At 32.0% G+C, this 21,933-nt stretch overlaps 2 protein-coding genes across 2 annotated transcripts in view; one reads left to right on the top strand and one right to left on the bottom strand.

The window, feature by feature from the left end:
• Window positions 1–2,027, bottom strand: part of LOC132915622 (uncharacterized) — a 104,596-nt gene extending 102,569 nt beyond the window's left edge. Inside the window, exons 1-4 of the mRNA XM_060975461.1 lie at window positions 1,066–2,027; window positions 559–1,002; window positions 304–478; window positions 5–223 (exon numbers count right to left, since the gene is read on the bottom strand). Of these exons, the coding sequence (XP_060831444.1) occupies window positions 5–223; window positions 304–478; window positions 559–1,002; window positions 1,066–1,298 (1,071 nt within the window). The 5' untranslated portion in view covers window positions 1,299–2,027. The remainder of the gene's footprint in view (window positions 1–4; window positions 224–303; window positions 479–558; window positions 1,003–1,065) is intronic.
• Window positions 1–21,933, top strand: part of LOC132915621 (POU domain, class 6, transcription factor 2-like) — a 455,505-nt gene that overhangs the window by 401,196 nt on the left and 32,376 nt on the right. The gene's annotated exons all lie outside the window — the stretch shown is intronic.

Raw genomic sequence — 21,933 nt, 5'->3', positions numbered from 1 at the left:
ATACCTGACCACAGCGATAATACATGCTACCACTGCCACGGCAAAATGATGTTTTGAATAGTTCTTCTTCGTAGATAGGTACATGAACATATAAATAAGGAAACAACTGTGCCCAAAATAGATCTTCTACTTCTTGGAATGTCTTAGATCCGAAAAATTCGTGAGTCCAACCTGGACCAAAAAGTGCAACAGAAAGTCCTTCGTGTCGTATTTTTTGTAAAGCCTGTAGATTATAATGGTTTAATGAAATATTAAACGATATTATATTATATGCTACAATAAAATAAGTAATATTGTAATTACATATGATGAATTAAATCCACCACCGCCAGGACAACCTCTTCCCCAAATATCAAGTCCTACATAAATATCATAAATATCTCTGCTGTGATTTTTTGCAAGTGCCAAACTGTTTTTCAATTTTGATTTCATCCAGTTATAATTCAAGTAAATGGCATCGCAGTTTAAAAAGAAATCTCTGAAACATTGTATTCAGAACATTAAATAAAATTTACAAACAGAAACAATTGTAAAAGTATAAGAGTGTAATAAGCTTACATGTTTTTACTGTTAAGCTCATTTTGCCAATTTAATTTTCCTTCATTGGTTACGCTATCGTACCATATAATTTCAGAATTTCTAATTGCTTCATGAATATTTTCTGTTAGATATTTTACAAAATAAATTAAATTATTAACTTGCTCACTTTTAATGGTATTTTCAATATTTAATAACCAGCCATCAAACTTATAAAATTTTGCAACAAGTATTAGTGCATCTGCAAATCTTCTTACTTCTTCATGAGATTCAAGTATAACATCCCAGATACCTTCTCTTTCCGTAATTACAGTACCAAGAACTTTTACACCATGATTATGTGCTGCATTAATCCATCCAAAAGGGGGCACAGTTATGAAATGATGACTAAAATACACAAAAGTGTCAATAACACTCCAGTGATAAAATAGGTAAGAATCATAAGATTCTGATCCATATATAAATCTGAAAAATCACGGGTATATTATGTATAATATATGAATTAATAAATATAGTGATTTCTATTACCTGTCTTCTAGGTAGCCACCTTTCATATCATGACAGAGCAACGTTTTCGGATGTACTTCTCTATCCAATTTTTCTAACCGCGTTCTTCCTGCGCTTATTTCTAAACCACTGTACACATAATCAGTTGAATCTCGTAGTTCTCCAATTTCTGGCCATGGTTTCAAGTTACCCACGTTATCGAATAATTCTTTTAAGTTTTTGAAAGGTTGTGACTCTGTAATTTCCGTCCTCATCTCTCTGAATTATACTGTTCCACAGATCACTTTCAAATAGTTTTTAATTCATTAACTCAAACAAAGGTTTCTCTTCTTATTTTGGTTCACCGGAAACTTGTATATACATGCGAAGCAGATAGTGTTCCCATCTAACAGAACTGGCATATCAAATTACGTCTCATGATATAATACCATTATCTACCAACTGCTAATGGGCAAAAAGATGTTCATTTCTCTATCAAACAAAGTATACAAAATAAAATTATGAATTTATAATGCTCCTACATCAATGTTTATATGATTGTTTCGACTTTGAAAGTAATATTCTTATTTACGCAAGTATATATTCTTTAATATTTTGCAAAAATTATACCGAAACAAACAATTTGGAATAAACATAACTAAGTAAATACTTTAACTTTTTTTTATATTTAATTAAATATTTTATTTGATTTGAGTAGAATTTAACACCTAACCTTTACGTTTAAAATATTACTCTTTCTCATTCTCTCTTTCAATGTTATTTCTTCTGCTTCCGTTTTATGATATTTATGACATTTCTTAGTTCAGATATAAGTAACTTTTTCGTAATTTATAAAAAATGACACTCTTTTTAATTATCCTACACTATTAATCCATTACATGTAATTTAACTTTGTAATTTAACTTTTAGCAACTTAAGATATGTGCATGTACAGAGTAATTTTCTTCCTAAGAATAATCATTCGATATTACGATAATTCCAAAAACTTAAATTAATTTGCAAATAACGTAATGCACAGCCATACACAAGCCATACAAGTTATACTTATGTCCTTTAAGTCACCAGAAATAAATTTTAAATTTTATATTATATATTAATATATATTATAGGGAGAAGCACTATACAAAATAATAATGTTAAAGACATACATGCAATTTATTAGTATAGATACTTACTATATGCAAAGCGTTCCCTTCAAAGATAATATGTCGGCTACCAAACGATCTACGGCAACCGAACGCATTTCTGGTACTGATAATAATAGTATAGTTACAAGACAGTTGTGTATCTATGTCCAACTATAAAATTTGAAAATCTATGCTTGGTCTCGCGGCATGTCGCATGTCTCATGAGACAGAAAATGTATCGTCTACGGTCTACTATGTGAATATATTAATAAACTTAACAAATTTGTTATTATTTTCTCTAGGTAATTTTTCTCCCTCAAGATTCCGAGGAAAGTACTGAACTGTTGACTCGTTACCAGTGTTGACAACATTTCATCATTTGTCACCTTTCCCACTTCATAGTCAGGTTTTTCAAACTAAGAGCGGCATATGGTACATTTGTATTGTACGTGCGAGAGGGAGGTAACGTATAGCACAACCACACACAAGTATGTATCCCATTCGTAGTATGAATGCGAGCGTTGTACGATGGCCTAGGACTCCGTTGAGAGAAAAGAGAGAAGCGCAGTGTGAAAATCTTATGCCCTAGATCTCTGACGAGTATCACACGTGTAGAGCAATTACGTGAATATTAGAATAAAGTTCCTTGTAATACCTCTCCAAGTCCTCTCCATATTTTAATAGCCGTAAATTGGCGCAGCAGCGCCAAAATTTGAAAGAATAAGGAAACACATATGTACGTATCTTTCTTTTGTGAGACAGAAGAGCTTTATTTTTCGGGTCTTCCAACGTTGCCGTCTGAAGCGTGCTTTCCATTTGCGACTAGCCACGCGATTATAAAATCCATTGCCGAATATGGCACAATTTTTATTCGTACTACCGCGATTAAGGATCGCGCGCGACTCTAAAATTGCGACTTACCTCGACAAGTCAGTCGCCTGCAACTACAAAGTATACGGAACATGTACGTGCTATTATATCCATCGTCAGAAGAATCGCGCGGGACCGAACGTCATTTTGCTGCTAGAAGTGTGGGCACTCCTCACTAAGGACGTCTTAATATATAACACTATTAACTTAAAGCACTATATAATATTATGTAGTTGTAAATTATAATATTATATACTATTATAGTATATACTATTATAATTTATAATACCGTCAATATAAATAATTAATATTATAGTGATAAAAATGACAAAAACCTAAAATTCAATTATTTTATTTATATTATTCAGCTTTTCCAAAGGTTTTTCGTTCAGTACTAATGGTTTCTCGACATAAAAGTTTACTATCCTTTTATGAGAAATGCGGATTGATTAACAGATTGATTAACGTGTTAAGAAATGGATGGTTCTATTAAAAAGAATATACATAGCTGATCTTCATTCGGTGTCGCGCGTGATACTAGCCAGAAATGAAAAGTAGCTGAAAGACGTCCTTATTCCTTATCATTGTACATGCGTCGTGCAGCATCATCAAGTCGAGTTATCGTCACACGTGCATGTTTCCTAAGAATCAATAAGAAGAATATCGGGATCCTTATCGTGAACCGAAACTAAAACATACAGCCAAATTTACACCTTTCCACTTTGGATAATCTGTAAGTAATATACGTTTTACAACGGTTTGTAATATTTCTCAATTATACAATTTGAATTGCATTTGCTCCTAAGATGCTCAGCTGGTCTCTGACTCGATACAAAACGAGAGGAACGACCCTCCTACGAATATTCTGTTTGAAATAAACTGGTATGTATTCTGATTTTATAATATAATCGAATATAATCTGATTGTATTAGAAACAAATTCCTAATAGAAACGTTTTTGTATCATATGACTCGGAACGATTCAGATTAGATCATATTACTATATAATCTGTATAATCTAATCTATAAGACAAGCAACTTTATAACTTTATAGACGTCATATCGATTAAATAAAAAAAACGGGATTTTTTCTTACATTTCCTCTGTATCTTAAAAATTATTTGTCATACGTGAAAAAGTGTCAATAGAAGATTGTTGTTAATTCGTGCATTCGCGGGGATACGTGTCTCGGTTAGGCGCGTCAACGGGAGTCGTAAATTCCCGTTAGGATATAGGAATCGACACAGCGAGCAGGGCGATCCCCTGATTTCTGTTAGGATAATAGGAGTGGTTGTGGTAAAATAACTGTCGTCTACAGTCATCTAATATAAAGAATTTATTGCCCTTTACAACACGTGGAACGTATACAGATAAGATTGGATTTCGTCGGACCTTACACTGTTTAACTCGAGAGTTGATGTTGTTAGCGCGTTGACTGTCGGTACCGTGTTAGAATAGTAGACTTGACTACCCGATGAGTGTTGTAGCACTGACTTGATTCTCCGATGTGTAGAATAAACGTAATTTGACTCTACGTTGCGTCGTAGAGCAATGTTTGACCGAATGAGCGTAATGACTTGACTCTTCCGCGTTGTTGAAGAGTAGTGTACTTGACTGTCTGCGGTGTATAAGAACAGAGACTGACCCATCTCGTACTATTTAGGAGGAAAGCTCGGTGTGGGTGTACCCTTGCTGAACTAAGGACGCGGATTCGTTGTTCACACTTTTCGGTAGAATAATGAGGGTAACGATCCGCGATGCCCATTGGTTATAGCCGAAGTTAATAAACAAATCCGCGGAGAGAGGCTCCTGCAGATATGACTCATGGGTGTCCTTGGTCTTGGGAAAAATCAGCTGTTTAGCAGGGCACACCTGCTTTCCCCGTAATTAGCAAGAGTGTGAAATAAACCTAATGACTGTTCAAATGACCATCCATAAACTGAAAATATTTGTATGAATCGAAGTTAAGCTGAAAAGATTCGGTTTATGCTGGTTCCTTGGGTTTCTTGCAGGTCAGTGTAACGAGGGGTAGGCCTTGGCGGCCAGACCGAAAGGGACGTCGCACGGATCGTCTCGCGCGACGTAACAATTGTAGATAATAAAATTATCTATAAAATGAGACTCGTTACGTAACGATAAGCTCAATTTTTATGCTATACATTAGTAAATGGTGCAAAGACTTTTTTCTTAAATCGTTTATGACGTTAGTTAAAATTGTCATACAATATTGAGGTTTTATGGTATCAGTCATATCAAAATAGGATACCAAATTTCAAATCGATTCGTTTGTTAGTTTTTGTAAAATTAATTAATTAATTTACGAAACGGGAAATTTTTAATTTGTAAGAAAATTATGTGAGTTTACCTTAGTTTATGCTCCGATCTTCTACGCTATGTAGAAGACTTACTCTTCTATTACTAACATTCAACAGATATAAGTATAGTTCAGTGATTCTTTCAGTCTATTAATGAATGTAACTATAATGAATGTAATCATAACATTGCGTACAAATTTTTCTGGAAACAGAATAAAATTAGTATTAACGTCGAATGTGTTATAAGATACTAAGAGGAATTTATACGACAAACAATTAATTTAATATATTTTTACAAATAATTAATTTATTTATATAGGTTATGTTGTTTTCAAACGTGCAACAAAAAGTGAATCAACTTCAAAACAATAGTTAAAATATACTTTATACTGAAATAAGACACATTTGTATTAACGATATGCTGATGTTACATTTGTCACATAAAAAACATATTATTTATATTTTATAAATGTTAAAAAGTTGATTAATTTGAATATATATAATTTTGAAATTAAATGGAACCGCCTTTATTACAAACCGAAATAGTTCAGTTGGGAGAGCGTTAGACTGAAGATCTAGATGTTCCCCGGTTCGACCCCGGGTTTCGGCAGTTTTCCTTTTCTTTCATCTATTTTTTTTGTAAATATTTACGTCTTATGTTCAAGTACATGCTATTCAACTAAGAGATATATTTTGTATGTCTTTGGACGAATCATTTTCACATATTTCCGACGATTAACAAAAATTGTTAATATTATTGATAAAAATTATTTAATTTTCGGTCTGATACACGTTTGAGTATTAAAAATATCCAAAAAATTATTTTTTAAATAAAAAGTCAAGGCGACCTTGAGTTTTTAAATGGCATTTTGGACTCCACAGAGTAGCAGCTAACGTCAAGACGAATTCAACGTCCTACAATACTATGACTTTTAGATGACCTTCAGATTTACAAATCCGATTTACAAATACGATATGGAAAATTATCCCATTTCTATTAAAACATATATTAGATATAAGACTAATACTGCCAAATGAATAAGTTTTTAAATTTATCCAACGATTATAATAATATTGTCTTGTACTACATCATTACACGTTAGAATGAACTAATACTGTTAACTTAAACTTGTTAAACTTAAATTTCTGAGTTCAAGATCATCTCAAAATGATAACAGAATCATAATCAATCATGACGATCTCAACTTTTTATCGGAAAAAAATTTGTAATTTACAAACATGTAGTTGATCGAAAATTATCTAACTTTTGTGCAAAACATTCCTTCCAGAAATTGTAGGAAATGCCGCTCAGAAATATTTGAGTATCAGAAATATTTGAAAATTGGCGGTTAAACTTACAGGATATACCCTGTATATATTATTTGAAACATACGTTTGAGATTGAAATAATACTGTAGTAAGTAATACTAAATGAATATACATATATAAATAATAATAAAATTATTGAAAGAACTAAAAACATTTATTATATATATTTTATTATGTATTTACATATATATTAAGATCTATGTATTTTTGAATGAAATAAGTATGTATAGTAATAATTACATTAGAGATCCTGTTTACCATTTAATAAATAAGATTTCAATAACTTTCTAGCTATTTTAGGTAGTATAACAATTTTTCAGAAGATTATATGCATTCATCTATTACAGATTATCTATGCTAGCATGAACATGAAAACTTATAGCTTTTTGCAAAATATTTAATATTTGATTACATATTTTTTTTTTGTTTTTTTTGTTTTTATGTGATTAGTTTTTTATTTTATTTTGGTTATTTTACAATTTGTCCTTGTGGACATTTGGTAAAGTGTTATATCTCGTTGGTGAAGAAAAAAAAATAAAATAAAATAAAAAATAAATATAGCATGTAGGTGGCTACCCCCAGCGGGGTGCCAGCTTCGTTTTTTCTAAGTTATATCTTTTATGTTTTGATTACATATGTAGATAAAAATATAAGCAACAATTTTTCAATAGTAACGGTAACAGGAAAAAAATGAAACTATAAACTTAGTATCGTAAAAACATCGTATCTATAATAATATTAATTAATATATATTAATTAATATAATTAAATTAATCATTGGTAGAAATTGGTATCAACAAAAATCTATTATATTTACATTTATTGTTTCTAGCCAATATACTAACAATATAACTTTTATATAATATAACTATAATAATTTATTATAATATAACTTTTGGAATATTTAGAATTGGATTTTATTCCAGTTGTTAGTGAGTAATATCCATTTTCCATGTCGTTATTTCGTATAATGTTCTTTTTTAAGTATTTATGACAGTGAAAAGATTTTTCTATGATAGTATTTACGTTAATACGTGATCATGTTTATGGTTGAAATAATAACGTTCTTTGAAACCGATGGGCTACATATCTGGCTAATGCGTCTGACAGCGACGAATACTCTCATGCGAGTAAACACTAAACGACCCGGTTTTCGGACGAAGAACAATACAGATTGGAATTACTTTGCGTACATAATACACGAAAAAACTGAATCATGGTTGAACGAGAATTTTCAGATAATATATTATCGTTTTTGAATCGGTAAAAAAATTGATGGAAAGCCAATTTGTCTTTTAAACTTATATCGGTATATACACTTACATATGTGGAACGCATAATAATAATATTTTTTAGTGAGTGTTACTGGTGTGCACTTTTCACTCACGAATGAATCCGGCTCGAAGAACCAAATGTTACAACCGTTCGTGGAGAGACGCCGTCGCGAGGAAAACGCGTCCGACGGGAGGCGTAAATTCTCGCTACGATTCGGTTAATCGATGCCGCGAAATAGTCGTTCCCCTTGTTTCGGTTAACGTAACAGGGGTGGTTTAATGAATGAAACCTGTTAACACTGTGTTAACAGGTTGATATATCGTCTATATTCAACAATCACTTATACAATAATATAAGCGTCACAAAGTATTTGGCGATACGTACAATTAATGTGTTACAGAGAAATTCTACCCGACTTTACGATGTCTCTCGATGAATTCGTTGGATTAAGCGACTTTATTCGTCAGTATGCAGCTCTCGATGTATGCGGTTATACCTTAGAAACTGATTGATTTACGGGTAGAGTGGTTGTTCCACTTATTGATTGCTTGGACAATCAGAACGAACTAATAATAATATTGTGGCATTTTTTAAAGATATGTTTATGATTTTTAAAGCTACTTTCTATTAAATTCTAACGTAATGATAGAATAATGAAGTTAATATTGGTAATTGTTTTCATTCCTTTTTTCCTTTATTATTTTGATACCCTTTCTTGTATAGAATTTTGATATTAAATAACTTCTCATAACTTTGTTGAAATATCGTACATATAACATTTTGTATTAATATCTGTATTTTGTATTATAATTGTTTCAATATTGGCTGTATTAAAGATTGATATGACAATTACAATGTTTTGAAATAAATTGGTATATGTATCATCCTTTTTTAACAAAACAAGGATAACGATATCGACATGTGCTGAAACAACATGTCAAAAGTTACCAGTGTCCATATAAAAGATCTAATTTTCCAACGTTAAATAGTTGTAGCGCATAGATCATGGTTTCAGTGTTAGGAACCCTTAATTAAATCCATTACGGAATACAGTTTCTGAAAAATAAATGAAATTTATGTTGCAATGTATATAACGAGGAGAGATTGGAAACCTAATCGCATTAAGCGTATACTTTGTTTAAGTATAATGAATGAAGATTGAACAATTAAACTTTATATTTAAATTTTATTTTTGATATACATATTTTTTATGAAATAAAATAAACATAAGAAAAAATAATGAAATTATGAATAATTCCATCAAGAATAATATTAATATTATTATTAAATTTTATTATTGTTAATATAATGTATAATATATATAATATAAATATTATTATTAAAATTGATATTATTTTAATTTTATTTAATTAGGTAGCAATTGAATTTATTTTATAATTTTCGAAGAAAAAAGCTACATTGTTACATGTTTTTAAATTTAAAAAATTTTTGTTATGTACATTTCATAGTTACATTATTTAATATAGTTTTTCATATTACAAACCTTTTAATTTTTACTCAGTTTTTTTTTTTTTTTTTATTAAATGTAAGTTTAGTCATTTACGAGTTTTTAACTTCTTCTTTAAATTAAATAATTATGGAATTAATTATTAAGTTACAATCCACTTTTATAAGAACATATTTTACCTGAAAGAAGGATCGCAATTTCAATTCATAAACTGAAAGACTGAAAAATTTCCCAAACAATTTCTCATATTCTTTCATTAGAACTTTTAATACAAAAATTCTCCAAATAATTTTAAAGCATTTAGTTGTTACTTGAATTTGATCAAAAGAGAATGTTTCATTTCAGTCCTTTAAATTTCTTTTTTTTCAATGTTCATCTTTTCAGAAAAATATTCGTAGATGACTTCTTCCATTTCGAATTTGGGACAGATTTTGCATGCGCATTAAATGATTATAAAACCAACGATTTTTGTACAATCTATATCAATACAATCTTAATTTTGGGTCAGCTTATCAAATTATGTAAAGCATATAAAAGCCTATGGTTCATACCACTTTGTTTTTAATATACATATGTATGATTAATGCATGGAAATATGTCTTCCATTAAGTGAATTATCTTCTTGAACTGAAAAATTAAAATTTTGTATTGAAATTAAAACAAAGTTCGTTGTTATAAAAATTTATTTCCATTTTTAGTAATGTAGAGATTTAATGTTATTATCTATTGTTAACAAACTTTACATTCGAACAGAATGATCTTATGTATTTATTTCGAATAGCAATGAATTGTTATTTATCTGATCTTTAATATATTGGCAAAGCATATTTACCTATATCTGTAGATTTCAATCTATCGTGAACAATTCGAAAATTTAATTAACAATTAATTTTTTTGAAGATAGGTCAAATTACAGTTATTCAGATTCTTCTCGCCTCTACTTTTTATTCGTGTTTAAAAAATTTCGCTTACATTGTTCTTAAGGTATATCCTTACAAAGTCGGGTAGAATTTCTCTGTAACACATTAATTGTACGTATCGCCAAATACTTTGTGACGTTTATATTATTGTATAAGTGATTGTTGAATATAGACGATATATCAACCTGTTAACACAGTGTTAACAGGTTTCATTCATCAAACCACCCCTGTTATGTTAACCGAAACAAGGGGAACGACTATTTCGCGGCGTCGATTAACCGAATCGTAGAGAGAATTTACGCGTCCCGCCGACGCGTTTTCCTCGCGACGGTGTCTCTCCGCGAATGGTCGTAACACATATTATCATATTATTCTCGTAAGTTACTTACACAACTTATTATATACCTGTGTTTGAGAGTTTCGTATACTAAAAACAATAAACATTTTTTGTTTCTAGAAGTTACAATGATTGTCGCATTCCTACCTTAACCTTTACTCTATTAATGAGCAATCGTCTTTCGAAACACGTCGCAGCTCATAAATATGTAAATGCATAATGTCTATAATCATCATAAATGAGAAAATTACGTTTTTCTATAAATGTGTTTTTCAATCTATAAACTCAGATTTGATGTTCTCGCGTGCCTGTTGCTCTGCAGCGCATATGTATGTGCTCACTCGTTAAAGCATATATACGCACACAAGCACACCCATATGCGCGCACATACTCCCACGTTCGAAGTGGAAATCGCGTATTACACGGGGGTAGACTAGAAAAGGAAAACCACGTCGAATGTCAGATTTGCCTGACAACAGGAGCTTGCAAAGTATGTTTCCATGGTATCCACGGTATCCATGGAACTCATATACGCACACAGGCAAAGGCACTTTTTAAATCTGAGAAAAAATTAGGCGAGGGTTGCGTGGGGTTAATAATGGCCATTCGCGCGATCCTGATTGGTCAATACTCGCTCGTGCGCGTTGCTGCTTTTTCGCAAACGGTGCAAGCAGGCTCCGTGCGCTGTGCTCTGTGTTCAGTCGAGTTCAATCGTCTGCCGGAGAAGGTAGCCAGCTGGCGAATACTCCCTGAGGAAACGTCAAAAGCGAGCTTCTCTTCGTCATAAGTCGTCATAATGGCCACCATTGTAAGTAATGTTTTTTGTCAGTTTGCTAATTTTTTTATTTTCAGCGGTATATATTTCAGAAATCAGTCGATACTTTTTGTGGTAAAGTGTACATAATTTTGTATTTCCTGATTGGGGGTCACTTTATATGTTTGATTTACTCATCCACAGTGAATAACGCGGTCAAATCAAAATAAGTGGAACATTTGAGACATTGAGAGAAGGTAGAAAATTGTTTGAAATTGTATAGATATTTAGTTTCATACACATAATTTATACGTGTATATGTCGCATTGAAATGAAAGAAAAATACATCAAACATCTCTTATAAAAATGAAATAAAATAATTGACTATGATCTTTTTCTTAATATCAATAGTAAATTTTTTTTTTATAAATTTTTATAATTATATACTATAATTTCTGCTTTTACTCCCTTACTTATAACATTCTGTAAATCCACTGGCTGCCTAGATTTACAAATTCTACACGTGTCTCGATACCTCTGAATCTGCCAATTTAAATTGATATTTCATTTTAACGAATGCGTAACTTAAATTACAAACTTTGCTAAATGCAAATTTCCAAATTCTCCTATTAATATTTGTCTAACGCTAAGTAATTTCAATTCCAACATACACATCTGCATTTTCTATAAAAATTCTCAACAGTCCAATCATCATTCATCCTATGGTTCGTTCTGTAAACAATATACTTCCGTTGTTTCTGTCAAAATTTCCTGATTTAGGCTCGCGCAGGTTTAGTTCGTCGCGAATTGAAATTCTTCGTAGGCAGAAGGGTTGTATTACGCCGTTCGAATGGTCGATGACGGTTTATGGGAAACTAAAATCGCGCGTCTGCACGCTCCTGCAAGTTGTAACAGCTAACGAGTAGGATGGAACCGTCCCATCCTCTGAAGTTTCCTCTCTGGCGGTCTTTAAGAAGCGCGTCGCCTCCTAGAACGCTGCACTCGTCCTCGGAAACGTTTGTTTCCATGCTCTCTAGCGGCGAGAGGGCAGGGAAAAGAGCCGAGTAATTTCCAGGGAAATTTTTGAAGTTGAAGTAATGCCGGCACAATTTCAACGATAACCTTTTTTCTCTACTCTCTTTCTCTCTCTCTCTGTTCTTTTTTCTTCAACCTTTCTTCCTTTTTTATATTTCCTTCTTTTTTTCCTATTTTCTCTGTTCGAGTTGGAGATTTTCAATTGTTAAGAGTAACAGGTTTCGAAAAAACGAAGAACATTTCATCGAAATCGGAATTGTGAAAATTTAACGTGTTAAAAGTTAGCTCGTTAATTTGAAAAAGGATTGCATCGTTAATTTGAGAAAAAACATCGATTTTGTATAAAAAGGCACAAATATTCGTCCAAGAACCTAAAGCATTCGGATCTTCCTTGGATCACTAGTATATGCGTTAAAATTAAAATTTCTTGTGCGACAACTTCGTCAAAGGAATTCTTCAAAGACCCGCCTAACGATCCTTCGTTAACAAAGCGTGTTCGAAAATCTATTATTAATCCATGAAACCCGTAACTCTATACTCTATACTCTTTGCTAGTGAACAGCAGTGAACAGTACTCGTAAAAAATACGACCACTTGACCCTTTTATAATTAGCGCTCGTTGCTCTTTCCTTCTCCTCTCATTTTCTCTTCGGTATCATCGACCCGTTTCATAATATCGAAATTTACCTATCAAAAATTTATTGTTAGTAAAAAGTTTCAATGTGTACCGTAGAAATCGGCTAAAAAGAATATCTCTGTCACTCTCGATCCTGGTGAAAATAGCTATAGAAATGTCCCAGAAGAGCCTAAGATATTTCTAATTCTTGAGAAAATTATTATTAGTTATTAGTGATAAGAAAAATTGTGTTATTACACGACTGTAAAAACTTCCGATTTCGGAAGAATTTAACGCGATAGACGAAGAGATTAATGGAAAATTGCCTTCTTTGAAAAGTAGATTAGAAGAATATGTAGGTGATAGAAATAACAGCGGATGATCATTGAAAGAAATTATAGATACACATAATATAATTATAATATAATGCACATAATCAAGAAATCAAAATGGATAAGCATTCGAGTATTTTATTTTAGATATTGTATATATGTATTTACACAGTCTACCTATGATCTTCCCTAACACGTAAATTAACAGCATTGCATGCGCTTTTATGCGGCAAACGAGCCGCTTATTTCCTAGATTGGTTAACCCCGCGAAGCAAGTTATATATAAGAAATATAGCAAGTTCGCGTCTCGATTTATAAAAAGTCTATGAAATTTACTATTTCCTCATCTTTCGTTGTCTCTTGAGCGTAATCGATTCGTTTCATCTTACGGAATTGCATATATGAAAAACTTATTAGCAAAAATTTCGAGTATATTCCTTAGGAACCGGTTACAAGGAATAGCTCTTCGTTATCTAGGCGAAAATGACCGCGGAAAGTCCCAAAGGAGTCTCAGATAGGATAAAGCGTATCGCAATAGAAAGACAGAGGAATTTCTCTGTCGAGTTTGGCCTAATCGACGGGGTAAATTTTAATATTCCGAAATATATCGTCGTGCAAGCGTGAGTAACTCGTAGCTATTGCACACTGCGTCAGAAGATTCTTGCCAGCCACAAGTCTTGATTAAATTTCTTCATTATCTCGTGATTCGTCGGCTATGCGAATGGATGGCGGTTTCAAAGTCGAGCTTTCGTGGCCTTGAAAGTCTGTCCGGCAAATACATAGCTGGTTACGAACTGCAGTTTTCCTTTTTTCTTCTTTTCTTCTTCCTTCTTTTGTTGTGTTGCCTATGGTGATTGTTGCGTCTTTGACGAAGTCCAAAATGTTTAAAAGATCAGAGAAATTCTTGGTTATAAACTCCGATGAATTTACGAATGTCAGAAAACCTACAAAGATGGTCTTATCACGTTTTTGTGATCTTTATGCGAAGTAGTTGAAGTAAGCGATTCGAAGATATAAAGCCTTTTGAGAGTTGATAAATGTTTTGTGGGAAACGAATAAGATTGGTTTAGTTATCTATATTAATTTGTCTTTGTTAATATTATTAGTTTGCATATAGTTAATGTTAGTAATACTTTTTAAATGTTCAAGGAATCAATAGAAACGTGCATTTAATTCTGTTATGAAATGGAAAGGTAGTTTTAATGTAAAGTCGATTGACAAATTATTATTGAATTTTGAAATTACTCTTCCATAAAAAATGTCACTTAATGTTTCAGAACTCATTTGAAACGTGGAGGTAGATATTGTTGATTTAATATTATTTTAAACCACAGATGATGGAAGCACGTAATAAAGGAAGGGTGAAAAGGTTATAATCTTACAAAATGTGATTGAAAAGTAGGAAAACACGATAAAGGAAATTTTCATAATTCTTTTAGCAAAGAGGAAAAATTCTATGAAGCGATTTTGTGTGACGGAAGAGTTGCAATGCAAAGTATAACTTTATTATTAAGTCATTTTGTATGGAAGAAAGTTTTTTCTGTTTCGAACTTTCAAAATAATACACAGTTTTATTGGATATTATGAAATGCTAGTAACGAAGAATAAACGCATATATAGTTACTTATTTTTAATTCGTATTACCATTTATCATTTTCATTTTTAAATTTATATTATTGCTTACTATCTTCATTTTGTATGAAAAAATGTTTATTTCTTTTTAAATAATTCGCAGTTTTACTAAATATTCTAAGATAACAGTTGAGAAATACAAGCGCACGGTTGCTCATTATTGTCTTTTATCTTCAGTTTTAAATTCGGATACTTATATTTCTTGTATCTTGATTAAAACGTTTACATTTGCAAGTTCGTTGATGCTTCATTTAGAAAAACGAAGGCATTTTGTGCAAACATCTGCAGCTTAGCTTCCGTTTCTTTTCCAAAGTACATATTTTACTTGAGTCGCCTCTTTGTAATTAGCAAATTAATTAACACATTAAGACTTTATTTTTTACATTCTCTATACATTTTTGTGTAAATAAAGGAAGCTGTTGATGCAATGAATTTTTGCGAAAAGTATCATAAGATGTAGTAAGAATGTTACTGAAAAATTAACTTAACTAAAGCTCATCGGATTTAACAATACGTTTATTGATCCACCTCGGTATTTTACATATTATCATTTAATTATGTATATATAATATATATATATATGTAGTATATAGTATATAGTATATAGTACATATAGTATATATATAGTATATGTATATATATATATTTTTTTTTTTCCCGCGAATCTTGAGCTTCATTCGCAATAGCATAACCAGTGTGAAGTTATTTTATTTGATACGAAACGTTCTTTGAAGTTTCAAATGAAGTTGAGGTTCTTTCAATTGTACCTTCAAACTTTATTTTTTATTAACCTTACTCAAATCTTCCTTTTTTGAGAGCCTTACGCAGCTATATAAAATTAACTGAATATGGTATTAGATTACAAAGTTCGTACAAGTACATTCGTTTAAACTTGGATATTACGTTGTCTGGAAACTCGAAACAAATGTTAGACGATTATAAATTACGTATAGCGGGAATTGAAAACAAACTCATAAAAATGGGCATTTTCTACTTTTTCTTGCGTGAAGGAAATTTCAGTATTAGCAATATTTCAGCAAATATGATCTTCGTTATTCATTACTTGAGGTCAGTTTATTCGAACTGAAGTAATTTAACTGCTATGAGCGCAAGCTTCTAAATCGTAACTAGTAGTGGCTGTTTGTTTGATTTTATCCTGCGATCTTCGTATAATTTATATAATCAAATTATGTTATAAAAATTTAACACATATGACTATATTGCGAAGCGAATTTAAATTACCAAGAGTACCATTACATTTAGAGAAAAGTATGTGTCATTCCAGTATTTATTAAATCATTTTATTTTTCAGAAAAGTATAATAAACGTATTCCTATTTTTTCCCACTTCTGCAATTCTTATCTCTTGTGAAAGATGAAATCTGTTTTTAATTTCATTTTTATACGCGACTGTTTAATTTAAACATTTTCTAATCAATGTTGTTCACGATCAACATAAAGGCGTGGAAACTTTTTGGCCAGCTCTAACTTTTCGCACTATTTGATTGACAAATTGACAATATTCTTTTCAACCACACAGCGATATTTACGTTTATTTCAATCTACGATAGTTCCAGTCAGCAATAAAACTAACGTTTAGTATCATTGAGTAGCAACATCGACAGCAACGTATACGATCGACTATCGGTGAACTGTAAAGGCCACGATACAACGATGACATTAACTAGTTAACGCCCTGAATAATCTACGTTACCGCATTACACCACGAATGAAGTACCAATACTACCAACTTTCATTTCTGTTGTATCCTGACGGATTAAATTACGCTATAAGTTTAATCGTAATTTCGTCACATTACAATAAAGTACTTGTCAGTAATTAACTTTCCAACAAAGAGACTTGCGTTTTTACACGAGTTTCAAAGAATTTATGGAATCTGTATTATATGTGTAACCTGTATTTTACTTGTGATACGTGTAATGCGTAGATTATAATGAAGTATAACTAGCTCGTGTTTGCCATAAAATTTATTGGGCTAGCTATTAAATACATAAAATTCCGGAACGATCTTGTAAGAGTTGCACATTGGCTCGTAAAAGTATTTAAACGGTTACCATTTTTTTTTTTTTTTTTTTTTTTTGTGGTGGAAATCCGCACGGACATCCGCCGCCTCTAGGGGAAAGAGCGGCGTGGTAGTGTCGGACTCCAACCGAGTAAAACCTCCACAATGACCGTCCCTATTGCGACCGAGGGGTTCCCGGGAACCGCTGTGGCGACACACCGAGCCCTCCGCCCCCCCTCCCCCCACGACTTAAACGGTTACCATAGAAAATTTTTATGTTCATATTGTAGGCTTTATGCGAACAGTTCTGAAATTTCGTTTAAACAATAACGGGAGACGATTGCTATGACTGATATGATCAATGTGAAAAAATATACAGACGTTGCAAGATATTTATTGTCGGAAAAGGTATAATTATATAGTAAGATCATAGTTTTTATAAACGTTTGAATGTGCTTAACAAACTCTGCAAATATTTTCTTTGGGTATCCTTTCTTGAAATTGAAAAAATCTGTCTCCTTCAAATTTATGTTGGAATTAATGCCTGCGTCGTTCTGACCATTTGCCTTTTATCAAGTTTGACAATATTTATTAACAATTTTTTAAGGAGGTCAAAAACATATGTAGGTCATAGATATACTGATATTGATAGGTTATGGAAACGAATGGAGTTGTCAGATAAGTGAAATGTCAATCGGAAATAGCAATGAAAATTATATTGAAAACTAATTAATCTAGAGTAATAAAGATTAATAAATACGTAGCTTTGCAGAAACTTCTTACTCAAGCTAGCTTTGAAACTTGTAAGATACATACATAAGATACATCTTGTAAGATACATAAAGTTTGCTAATTTCCACGCGTGTAGATAAAAATACTCCATTACGCATAAGTGATAGCTCGTCTAATTGAGAACGATGTTTCCTCGGTAGATAATAAACTTGTTACATCGTGTGGCACAGCAGAGACGAAACCTATTTGCAATATTTTCACGTAAGGCTGTCTAATAATTTTCATCGTGTAAGCGCACGGGACATTCCTATATCCAACGCCATTAACTTTTTCACGCTAAGCTTTAGGATTTTTAGATAGAAAGCGGCCGAAATTGCGCGTTCGCGTGCAGCATGTTGCTAATATTTATGTGTATACGGAGCTCATGCCATGGATCGTAATATCCCTTGGACAAACAGTTTAGCTCCAGGTTCGAAAATGCGCTCTACCGTGCAACACGTTTCCGAATTTTAAAAAATATACGCGATCAACAGGTACGAAAATCTTACGATCAAAGTCAATTGTCGCATTGTAAAAATAAAGTAATAACGTTTGAATGGTGTAACAGGTTCGATGAAAAGGTAGCTTTTTGTACGGAAAAGAAGAAAGAAAAAAGTTTGTGCATACATCACTGTTGACCAGAAAACGTAGCCACCAGCTGATACCTCCAATTTGCTTGATGCAACATATACAAATGCATGTATTTTTGCTATTTTAGAGACATTTACTCGAGTTTTTGCATTAGAATGATTGCAATTTTCATGCAGATCATTTGATTGAAAGCAGCCTGTGCTTTTTGATCACCCTTTAATTCTTTTCAGGTTACATTGCGTAAATATAGCTTACAAGTAGAAATCAAGAACTGCGATACCTCGAACGAGTTGGGTGTACATGTTTTTGGTGGTAAATTATTAGTTATTGACGGTAAAACGGCTAGAAAATGAATTGGGCGTATTTGGTTCTTTGTTTTCGAGAAATTATATTTTTGCTTCAGCAATCTCTTAGGTTTCAAATGTTTTTATTAGAATTTCTTCCCGCAAAATTGTAAAATATGCAGAATTACGACAATAAATAAAAATAATAAAAGATTTATCAAAATAGATTGCAACAATTTAATATTGAAACGAAACGTTATATTAATATCAAAAGAATTTACAAAGTAAGTCCACTTTAATCTCAACGTCATAGCAAATAACTCTAATAGCAAATAACGTGTAAAAAGTGATGATAATATAAGAGACGTTTTAACTTGAAAAACTAATCGAGTGCCGGTAACTCCAAAAATTCACAATTAAAAATCAAAACGCAGTAGCGGCAAGTATTATTGAATCAATGTTTCTGGAAAATGAATACATACTTGAAAAACGGGGGGTGGGGACGAACTTGAATAATTGAAAAGTACTTGAACTGCTTTGGAGATACTTGAAAAACACAAAATTACTCGAACGATTGAAATTATTCGGATTACAAGCAAAATAAATGGACCTATTCCATGATTAAATCACATTCTGTTAACTAATTGCCAGAGTTTTAAAAAAGCTGGTGCTAAAATCGAATGTAAAAAAAAACAGGAAATAAACCGAGCGAATCGAATACCGATGTCAACCAGTGATTATATATATACTTATTGTTATTATTAAATGTACAATAATACACATCACTTTCATTAATTTTAAAAACTTTTGACCCTCCAAGAATTGTATCAAACAAAATTATATTTTAATAATCCAAAATATATGAAGCGCTGATGGTTTATTTTGTTTAAATATGTCAACGTTTCTTTTATAAATGTAAAAATATTACAACATTGCAATGTTAAACTCGAGAATGTTCTTTTTTTATATAGATCAGATCGCTTCAAAATTATTTTTTTCTATATATTGTGAAACATTGATTATGGAATTCGTTAAGATTTTAAGAACTGGATCAATTTGATCGATCAATGATTAACAGAAGAGTGTGCTTTAATCATGTATGTTAGATAACAATCCATTAGAAAGTTTTAGCAAGTGAAAGAAGATATATCTTGAGAATATTTTGCAAAATTCTGAATATTATGGCTATAAATTCATTTATAACCTATCAATAAATTACGCTATAAAGATAATACAATTTTTTATTTTAACTCTGTAAGTTACTTGTTTTTATCAAAATTTTCTTATTTAAAAGCATTTGATGAAATTCAAACAAATAATGACAAAATATTGTAACATTTTAACTTAATTGTTTACATTAAATATATAATTCAATACGATACTCTTATAACATGATCACGTTTAAATTTTAATTTTTGCATTCATCTAACTTGCTTTAATTTTTTAGGGTCTTCAAAGTCTCTGGATCTCCAAAACCTTGTGCATGGATTTCGTGTTATTCAAATAAACCTATTCTCCTGTAAGGTAAATCATTATAAATCTTCTCTTATGTTGGTATGGTGAGTCTCTTTTTATTATCTTTATTACGAAATGTAATCTTCTGAAAATTCAACTGTCACGCGTATGATTACTTCCTTTATTTGTTCGTTGGTTCCGATATTTGTAGTTAGGAAAAATGAATTTAAATATTATTATCGGCGTCGTAGAAAGACAATCAACAGAGGAAATTGGTTATTTCTTATCGTAAAAGATCAACTGAGTTTGTATCGAATTCTCATGTCTCAACTAAGAAGAGATGAAATAAGAGTTTTTAATTATTTCCGGATGTCAATATTTTGATAATCTGTTAAAAAGAGTGGAAAAAGATTTAACAGAAGAGAACACAACTATGAGAACAAGCATCGGTTCCGAAGAGAGATTGATGATATGTTTGAGGTAAGTAAGTTTTATTAAATTTTATACTTAGTTTTATAATTAACTATAATGGCGATGTATTGATGATTTAATCAATGCAGACTGTTATCTTTATAAGGTTTTTATTCATAAAATTCATTTGGTGTTCTGGAAGCCAATCAGCCAATTTCGACTTGTTGGCAACGTCGTTCTAATCGAATCTCCCGAACGAAATTGATTGAACATAAAATATAGTCAAAATTGAACTGACTAAACTTTACTACGTGGCGAAGTTTACTCAACTGAGCAAACTCGGTGATGCGCTTTAACTTCTAATCTCACTAGTGATTTCCATGAAAGGCTCTTACAAACAATCGAAAAACACTTCCTGGAACAAATCCACCGCTCACTCAAATCATACCTAAGCAACTTTACAGTAAAAATAAAAGATGTATATTCTGAATTAAAAAAATATCAAGGCATCAAACACATTGTTACGACCTTTCCCGGCGAGAGCCGGTCGTGGGGGAACGCGTCAGCGAGAGGGGTAACTACGATTCTACTAATCGATGCTGCGAAATGGTCGCTCCCCGTGCGGTTCCGGTAGAACCGGGGTGGCTCAATGAATGCAGCTGTGTTCTACATTCACATGCTTCTACACATATTCTACTCTCAACTGTAGAATACAGTTGCATTCATATATATATATATAACTTATAAGTATATATAAGTATATATGTATATATATAAGTGTTAATCTCATATAAATATAAATATATATATATATATATATATATTTTTATATCAGATTAATACTTACAGCTTATACAGAAAGTATTGGTTTTAATCGTATCGGAAGTTACCGATAGAATGTTCGAGTGAGACCTTGTAAAATGTTACTTTTCGGAATGACAGTTCGCTTTAGACTGACTATCTTAGACCGATTCTTTGTTTTTCGGGAAGACAATACCCACCACCCTAGGATTACGACACCGCACGCGCCAATGATCACGTAGGCCGATTTCTTTATAAAAACGAACAAATCGCAATCGATCTTTCTGGAAGTCGCGGCCAAGTGGCAACCAGACGCTCGTCGATACATTGTATGTTCATTGTATACCCGCCGGGAATGTAATACAGGAGACCCCGGGCGATGGTTAAAAATATGATTCGTAATGAATTCGCGGCGCAAAAACATCCTACGTGGCAAAACGACCGTTTCTGCAGTAACCATAAATGTGGGTCGTAGAGATTATTGAAGGTGCAGACACGTGGATGCCCGCTTGGCCCGGGCGCATGGCGCGTGGCGAGGCAAAATC

This window comes from Bombus pascuorum, unplaced genomic scaffold (genome assembly GCF_905332965.1).
Source record: "Bombus pascuorum unplaced genomic scaffold, iyBomPasc1.1, whole genome shotgun sequence".
In the NCBI taxonomy this organism is placed as follows: domain Eukaryota; kingdom Metazoa; phylum Arthropoda; class Insecta; order Hymenoptera; family Apidae; genus Bombus; species Bombus pascuorum.
Note: the sequence above shows the minus strand (reverse complement) of the source record. Positions and strands in the feature narration are given on the sequence as shown.